The sequence below is a fragment of the Diospyros lotus genome, chromosome 9 (assembly GCF_014633365.1).
Source record: "Diospyros lotus cultivar Yz01 chromosome 9, ASM1463336v1, whole genome shotgun sequence".
In the NCBI taxonomy this organism is placed as follows: domain Eukaryota; kingdom Viridiplantae; phylum Streptophyta; class Magnoliopsida; order Ericales; family Ebenaceae; genus Diospyros; species Diospyros lotus.
The window spans coordinates 12,066,812-12,075,906 of NC_068346.1; the positions used below are offsets into that span (position 1 = coordinate 12,066,812).

General features: G+C 36.6%; 1 protein-coding gene across 1 annotated transcript; it reads right to left on the reverse strand.

Annotated features, from left to right (window-relative positions):
* Window positions 1–4,774: 4,774 nt before the first annotated feature.
* Window positions 4,775–8,080, reverse strand: LOC127809204 (indole-3-acetic acid-amido synthetase GH3.17). The gene is made up of 4 exons (XM_052347963.1): window positions 7,494–8,080; window positions 7,308–7,409; window positions 6,200–7,050; window positions 4,775–5,589 (listed from the first exon to the last, which is right to left on the reverse strand). The coding sequence occupies exons 1-4, from the start codon at window positions 7,781–7,783 to the stop codon at window positions 4,997–4,999; spliced, it is 1,836 nt and encodes a 611-aa protein (XP_052203923.1). The 5' UTR covers window positions 7,784–8,080; the 3' UTR covers window positions 4,775–4,996.
* Between the last annotated feature and the right edge of the window lie 1,015 nt (window positions 8,081–9,095).

Below are 9,095 nucleotides of genomic sequence, written 5' to 3' on the forward strand. Positions count from 1 at the left end.
TATATATTAAAGCTTGCAATAGTAAGAGTAAATCATAAATAACAATACACATTAAAAGCAAACAAAATTAATTGTAAACTACTTTGAGAAACTAAATTATTAGAATTTAAATTGCTATTATTATTCACAATTGAAGTAACCAAAACCTAATAGTAAATTTTGATGGTGAAATCATTGAATGTTAAATTTTAATTGGGTTAATCAAATTTACAATCTTCTTTATATATTCTTGTAAATCTAAGCAAGTTGGTTACTTGACACTGACATTAATGACAAGAACGTAGTATTAAAAATCATATATAACAGAAAAATCATGACTACAAAGCAAAACTTACAGAAAGAAAGTAATCCGACATGTTCTTGATTTTTTTTTTCCTGTTCTGAAACTTAATCTCACTTTTCACAAAGAATCAGAGTAAAAAACCAAGATCAGATATGAACAATTCTGAAAGCACACCATCATCCACTCCTGAAAATAGAAAATTTTCAAAAATATTTCATTCAAATGAGCATCCTATTTTACTAAAGTAGTGTTTGTTAATCAAGATATGAGATGAAAAATGTTAGATATGGGAAGTATTCTAGATGTTTATCCTTTCCAACGTATTTGTTAAACTTATCTAGTGATTATTGAAAAAAAATGTCACGTGACTTCTTATATTGATTTTTCAAGATATGTTTATCTTTCATCTTTCAAGATAAATATATCTTAGTCTTTACAGATAAGAAAAAAACGACGCTTGTGTCCTCTAATACATTTTTAAAAATTTAACAAATAGTTTTATAAAAATTTTAGAATGCTTTCCAACCTTATCTTAATCATTATATATCTTGGTCTAGAAAGTATTTCGGCCTATCTTGAAACTCTTTTATCTTACTTATTTTAACAAACACTACCTAATTGAAAATAAAAACTCTAACAGAATCTAATCTGCATACAAAATGGGACAACTAATTGGCCAATTGATTCACTAAAAAACTCTATCAAAACCCATAACATACAAAATTAGTAACACTTTTCTGTACACAGATTCAAGTGTTACAGCATTTTTTTTTTTCAAAATTAATACCACTTTCATGCATGTAATGCTATATATATAGTATCATATACACAGTACACACTTATAAATAAATATAGATTAATTGAAGAGAAATTCATTCCAAATATCTACTTTTCATGACATTTACATTGAAAAATCTACATGTAATTAATATCCAACTACATTATAGTAATTTTTGTATGAAATGAGGAGGCATGTAAACCAAGAGGTGGTCAAGGAGACCTATGAATCCCGTTGTTTTTGTTTCTTCTTGCTCATTGTTCATTTCCTCTCATTTTATTAGAGATCGAACAGAACACACAACAGAAATCTCCAATATTACTCCAAAACAACCTAAAATGAGAAATCTCTAGTTAAAATTATGCATGTGCATACATACAGAAGGTGGGATGAGAGGGTCATCAGATACCACTTGGGTAAGGTTGTTCATTTCTCATACTATATTTTTTTTACCTTTATATTTTAACCCCTTAGTTAAAGATTGCATAAAAATAGCCTGGGTATTTTACTTTCTATAATAGAATATAGATGAAAAGATATTTGTGTATTTATATATGAAGGTCTATATATGTTCCTCTATAAGATTGTGCTATTTTTGGACATAGTTCATATATAGGAGGCTAAAAGTGCATTCTATATATTATGAATGCCCTCTTAACTGTAACTTCCCCAATGCCAGATTAAAATTAAATCTGCTAAAGTTGCAAATAACAAGCAAGCAAGTTGCGTTTTGTTGTTTTGCTTGACTAAACGTTCTCATTTACTGGTTTCAAGGGTCACTACTGGTTTGTTCTAATGCATTTTGTTAGCAACATGTTTACCCTCTTATTAGATCATTTATAGATCAAACTCACCACATTCAATATATAGGTTAGATTTCAGGTACTTCTTGAGTATTAAATGCGGTATTCGTACTCTTTTCTTTTGAAATACAGTGTATTGCTTCATATTATATTACAATCTTTTTATTTATATATCAATTTTTTATTTTTATATCGCACTCATGAGTATTGGTATCTGATTAAATAGATCCAATGACAATTACTATATTTGAATTAGAAAGCCTCCGTCCTGAAGGGTCTTTCTTCTTAGGAAAATAAGTGGTGGGGATGAGGGTAGAGGTCCCATTATGTTGATAAATGCAATTGAATTGGCATTGCATTTTCATCTCCCATAATAGCTGAAGAAAGCGAGAGAAAAGTACTGATCATCGGCGGCAAAAGGCCATAGGGTCAAGTCTTGTCGTACGTGTACATGTATCAAAATTGCACGTATATAGAGGGCCGACTTCATTGCCAAGCTCCTTTCACTCCCATCACCATTAATTAAGGGGCTATCTTCATTACGACATGGACCCAGAGTCACCTTATCTCCTCAAAGGAAAGGGCACCAAACAAAATGCAAGCGTCGGAATCTCATCCTATACATTTTGTTTGGAGGGCGTTTGAGTTGGGTTCTCAAAGGACTATGATATTGGTTCTTTGGCGTATATCATTTTTAGCTCTTTCTTATTTTCTGAGGACAACTGCAGGTCGAGGAGGAAGAAATACACATTTCACCCCTCCTTAGATAGTATGGGTTCAGAAGAACATTATATTTTGTCACAATCAAAATAGGGAATTCCACTCTCTAGAGCCACTAAATCGAGCCAGTTTGGGCCGTCGAAGAGGACAAAAAATTGTCGTCAGATAGAGTGAGGCGCACGCAATGGCACAGCCCCCTCCCCCCTCTCATTGGGGGCGTCAAAAGTGGACAGGGCGACAGCTTCAGAGTGTTGTCGTTTTCGTTGTTAACCACCACACGTGTGCGTGTTCTTTTTTCACTGCCTCTCAGCTGCCCCCAGGCCCCCCCCTCTATCCTCCTCCAGTTGTAGTGTCAATTTAAGTTGATGCATCTGTGCGTGCGGGCTTAGACATGGACACACACAGAGTCACATACATATATGCCTATGCAAGAAGATGAGAGTTAGAGAGAGTTGGCTTCCCCAACTCCCGAACTTTGGGCACTAAGATTGCCCAACCAACAGACACCGTTCCCCTCCTCCTCATTTGGACCATGCAAGGCAAGGATACAAGAAGCCAAAATTAAGAAGATAGATACGTAGAATAACGACTGTATAGCTACTAATTATGGGGGGACGTACAATCGATATAAAGTGTTGTTTACACATCAAATGTATGTCAAAGACGAACGGTGGTATTTATTTTAAGACTTGAGAGCTGGTGGCTGGGTCTGGGTGGAGGTGGTTAAGTAAAGCCACGTGTTTCACATAAATGCTGGAGTCTGGAGACAAAGGGCAAGGGTCCTACGCCTGCTTACGGCATAAACAGTTCAGTTTGTCTGCTTGGCTTGCTCCGGCCCCTTAATTTGTCTGCTTTTTATTTTTGTCCAGCTATCTCTCTGCTTAGCTTTTTCTCTGCAGGCGTGGCCTCGCCATGACCTCACCCTTCTCTATCACTGCTTTTTAATTTAATCAGCCTCTATGCAGAAGAACAATTCTTATTCATTTGTTTTTTTTATTCGTCTTCTCCATTGAAAAGGGTGCTAGCTAGTTACGTATATTTATTGTGTATTATATTATCAGAGTAAATGATTTTATGATTTCTATATATCAACCAACCACAATGTAAGGCCGGCACTCTCAACTTTCTCTATTTCTTATTCATATGTATTGCTGTTATGGTTATTTTGTTTTGTGATTAAATGTTAGAATTTAGAAACTATAGTGAACCAGACCGGCATGGGTTCGTGTCAAGCGAGGGTTTATTGACCTTTGGAAAATTAGGACTGATCACTTAGGATGTGTTTAAATTAGATGATTAGGTTTATCCAACTCAAGTTCGTTTATCTCAATCCTGTTAGTAGATTGAAGGTATATCTTTAATTTTAGTTTAGTTTATCTCATTGTAACTAATCTTATAATTAAGTAGATAACAGGTATCATAATATAGAAACTATAATATTGTGCAATATTTATTCATAAACCAGCAGGTACCCTTGTTTTGCAGAAGACCGGATAGCTTGGGAGTATCAGTATCCCACTCATTTGAATGTGATAGAGAAATGACACTTTGGTCTTTTCCTTGCCACGTAAATTCTAGTGAAATGAGATGAGATGAGACATCCATCATTGCCTCCGTCTCTTCCTCAGTGCACATGTGCAAGTGCAGCCTTGCCCTCCAACGTTGGCGTCTCTCTCTCTGTCTCCTGTACTTAATTACAGGTAGCTTCATGATAATAATAAATTAAGAGAAAAAATATTTTTAAATTTAGATACATATGGAATTATTATAATTTCCCTGCCACTCAATTTTATTTATTACTATTAAATGTTATATAAAAAATAAATATTAATAGTTAAAAAAATTGAAAAACCTTTTGCATGAAGCCAAAGCCTCAACCTGAAGTTGCAGCTATGAAATTAATAATATATAAAAAATATTATTTATACAAATAATTAGATTAATAAGAAAATAATTGAAGACATCAAAATTTAAAAATACCTTGATATAATTTGTCACTTATAGATGAAGTTTGATGGGATGAAATCCGACCGAACTTCATCTCATAATGAAGCTCGGTCAGACTTTATTTTATGGTGAAATCAGTCAAGATAAAATTCAATCGAGTTTTATAATTGATAAAATTTGATGATTTATAATGAAATTTATGAAATTTGATCAAATTTTTTGTTCGAAAAAATTTGATTCAATTATCAAACTTTACATTTCATTGGTAAGAAGGTCCATAATATATTATCAGTCAATCTCATACAATTAAACGTAGGCACTGACAGGGAGAGTAACCCATCAGAGTACAAGAGAAGTCTACAAATCAAATGCCCCGATTAATTAATGAGGAAAAATGACGCCCTCCAGCTGGAAACTCAGGATCCGGCGTGAGAATCGCTGCCTTCTTGATAGGAAACAAGGCCCCTAAATCATGGATTCTTCCGGCCACGACGGAACCTCTCTACTGAAGAATCTTCCCATCACCCTCGACTCCAAAATCCCAATGGCTTCCTCCGATTTAATGCACCTCGGCGTCTTGTATTGATTCACCGAAGACCCCTTCGAAACACAGAAATCCATCAGCACATCGAACGTTCCACGTTTCACCACCCGTATCTCCAGAGGCCCTATCGATCTATCCCTCCTCCGGCATCTTCTGTACACTGAATCCAGCTTTTCTTCCACTTTGAAGCAGCATTTTTCCATTACAGCTTCGTCAACTTGCATTGGATGGTAAAGATGATGAAGATCAATAATATTGTTGAGCTCCCAAAACAGCACGTAATGGCCAGGCACCGACGACGTGTCGGCGTAGCTGGTGTACTCCGTGAGGAGGAAGCCGAGAGGCTCGATGATCTGCTTCGCTTCGGCGACGGCGTTCAAGAGGTCGTCTTCCTTCGTCTTGTCCGTGTCGATGCTTAAAACCACATTTCGCCGGTGCACGAACCGGAACTGGGGCGCGGCGTTGCGGAAGCCGGTCACCATGAGAATGTCTCCGACTCTGTATCTGTATAGGCCTGAATATTAACAAGGTACAGTTTAGGCTTAATTAACAGTACGGTGAAGAATAATTAATCCCAGAGAAGTAAAGAAGAATAGTCTTTCTGAGTGAATAATTTTATTTGTTTTGTAGTGTCTATAAAATTGTTCTTCATCATATGATGAATCCGAAATTTACTGAGAGATCCGTTTTTCATGCAAGAGCTGCAAGGGAGTGACTCTCTTTCCTTGGTTCTCATCACATGATTCAATTATCCTAATGTATGTAGTTATCCAGAGAGAGTTTTTTTATATGTATTTGTGCTAGTGTGTAGAGAGAGAGAGAGGAAGTGTATTTTATCAATTTGTATGTAGAATCTTGGATACAATTCTTGTGGTTTCTTATTATTTCTTTTTCTTGGAATGTATAATTATGAAGATTAATCTCTTACTCAATAGGAAAGAAGGTTTGACTCAATAATGATCATGCTTCTATTTGCAAGATCCTTTTTTTTTTTTTTTTCTTACGAAGAATGAAAACCATGTAAGAATTTTACTGATCTTTCCAAATCTCATGTTAAAAACAAAACACTAATTGCTAGTTGAGTGAAGAAGATCAGATCCTGGATTCGAATTAAAGTTGCATACCTGTAAAAGTGGTAACAATCAGTTCATAGTAGTGACCGATCTTCACATCCCCAAGACCGACCGCCGCAGTTTCCGGCCTCCGATCGGCGTCCGATGCTTCGCAATTCAAATCGGAGACCGCGCCATTGCATTGGAGATGGCTTTTCTCCACCGGCACCGGCAGGAACTCGAAGAAGGCCATGTTTGGGAGAAGCGTATAAGACACATCGCAAGGCTTGCACAATGGCTCAAGATTGATCCCTAAATAGCATTCCGACGACCCATACATCGTCGACACCAAAGGCAGCCCGCCGCTGTAGAATTCCAGCGTCGGGATGTACTGTGCCATGGACCCTGTAACAATCACTTCAATATACTTCGTTTTCGGCCAAAGCTTCTTAATTATCCCTTCCCAGGGCTCCCCATTGCAGCACCCTTCAACCAAATCGGCCAAATCGGGTTTCGGTTCGCTGACGATTAAGGACACGGCGTTTCTGCAACTTTGGTCGGTGATCCAGTCGCTGAGACGGCCGGTTCTGATGTTGGAACAAAGCTCCGGCCAGTAGTCCTTCAAGAATTTGATTGCTCGGAGGAAGGCCGAGGCGAAAACGGCACCGACGCGGAGAACCTCGTGGCGCTGCACGAGGCCGCAAAGCAACTGGCAGTACATGCTCTGCTTGCTGTCTAGGCATAATATGGCGTCGTCTGGGCTTGTGTAGACGTTGAAGCGGTTGAATGGCCGGTTTCTGAAGTTGCTGCTTTTGTAGTAGCTGGTTAACACTGGTCTTGCCTTGAGCCCAGCTGGAGTTGTGATTTCTGGCTTGATGAAGAGAAGGTACATTCCTTTTCCTTGGTCCAATCCATCCACATACCTGTTTAATTATAATCAATCAGGATATAATTAATATATACGTACATACATATGCTTATATAAGCAAACACAAGGCTGATGCACTGAGACTAGTTCAAGAGACGTCAAGTATCAGGAAACAAACACAACCTAACCAAATTAAGACTTAACATCTACAAGGAGGATGAAAAGGCAGCATATATGAACCAATGAAACGTGAAAGGAGATTTATAAAGATGAAGCTCAATTGGCATGAATTAATATTGAAGTTCCTCTCACTTGTTCATCACAGGCACAAGAAGGTTGTAAAAGAATGTCTTCCTGTCCAGCTCTTCGGCGGTAGAAGGCATCATTTTTGGCTTCCCTCCTGAAGTTCCCGAGCTGCATGAAAACTTGATTGGCTTAATTAGGAATTAAAAAGAGAACGCAAAAATGAAATCAGCATTAGTTTGCGACGCATTTTACCTGGTGAGGAGTTCGGTGATGGGCTGCGCCGATATGATGTGGGATGGCTCCCCGTTTGCTATTCTCTCAATATATGGTTTGATATCTTCGTAATTGACAATGGGAACTTGGCTTTTGAAGAGTTGCTTGTCAGGTTGACCCTTGAGAAAGCTCGCCAAGTACTCGGTTCGTGCATTTCGGGTGAGGATTTCATCCAATACTTGCTGCTGTATTTGATTGGCATTTGTGGTGAGGTCCTCCAAGAGCTTCAGCCCAGCTTCATTGTCAGTCGGATCGCAGGCTAGCAACATCCTTGCTGACTATAATTAAGAGCAGCCTCCGGTCTCCGATCTAACACTTCTCATCTATATAAGGATATATAGCGTTAACACGTTCGGACACCAACGCTTTAGAAAATAAGAATCGGAAATCAATGCAGGCAGAGCTGTGGCTCGTCTTGGAACAGGAAAACGTGTCAAAAGAGAAGTTACTACTACTGCTATTAATAGTAGGCACAGTGCAATTGATGAGGAAGAAAGGCTCTACTATTTAAAGGGCCTGGTTTTGTCATCTCCATGTAGAAGCGTTTGTGTTCGCACACAGCTAGCTGCTGCGAATAACAAGGGAAGGAATTAATTAATATATATATATCTATATATATAAGCAACCATTTATAAATAATTACTTGAGAACTTGGAGGAACATAATTAATAATAAATGTATATAGATATGTTATCAAGGTAAGCTGCAGGGTGGCTATGGTGGTCCTACACACATGGCCTTGTCTGGCAAACCCCTGATTAGATGGATGGATAGATTTATTCACATACAGCTAAATATCGTTGGTCAAGACTGCCTGCACCAAGCTCCTGATGTTAGATAAAACTATCATCAATTTATATGTGTCACGCAAATTTGTGATAGTTGTTGGTCAAGCTCATTTGTTAGGTATAGCATTCTTTATGTTTATTAAATAAGAAATGTTATACCAATAATAAATAATATTTATAAACTATGGTAACACGTATAAATTTATAATAATTTTATATTTTTTATTTAAGAAATGCTATAGTCATGAATAATTTTGATAAATAATATTCCCCTGAGCTTAGGTTAATTAGTTGGCAAAGATGAGTGTTATATCAGTGTTAATTTAGTAGGGCGTGAGTTCGAATCTTCTTCTATGTAATGGGATAAAATCTCATTTTTGTAATTTATCTCTTCTCATATAATCGAGGGCACAAAGGGTCCCGCAAGAACGATCATCCCAAATTTAACAAATAACACACAAAAGTGACTTGACACATGTAAATTTATAGTAATTTTATCCTAATTTATAATTTATAATAATTATATCTAAAATAAATCTATCCAATACTATAAACTATTATATATTTTAGTAAAGTTATTATAAATTTGTACGTATCTCATTAGTTTATAAGTTTGTGGAACATGTTTGTGAGTATAACATCTCTCTTACTGATGAGAAGAGCAATGGCTAAGTATTGATAAAAATATTTTATTTTTTAATAAATTATATTTATTATATTTTTTATAGTTTTTAAATAATTTTATTAGTTAATTAAATAACTCAATACATTTATTATCAGTTAATAAAATTGT

Bases quoted from the DNA above. Each gene is read 5' to 3' on its own strand.
- LOC127809204 (XM_052347963.1), bottom strand. From the start codon at position 7,783: ATGTTGCTAGCCTGCGATCCGACTGACAATGAAGCTGGGCTGAAGCTC. The intron at 7,051-7,307 runs GTGAGAGGAACT...ATAATTAAACAG, and splicing joins CTTGTGCCTGTGATGAACAA to GTATGTGGATGGATTGGACC. The intron at 5,590-6,199 runs GTATGCAACTTT...GTTAATATTCAG, and splicing joins GATTGTTACCACTTTTACAG to GCCTATACAGATACAGAGTC.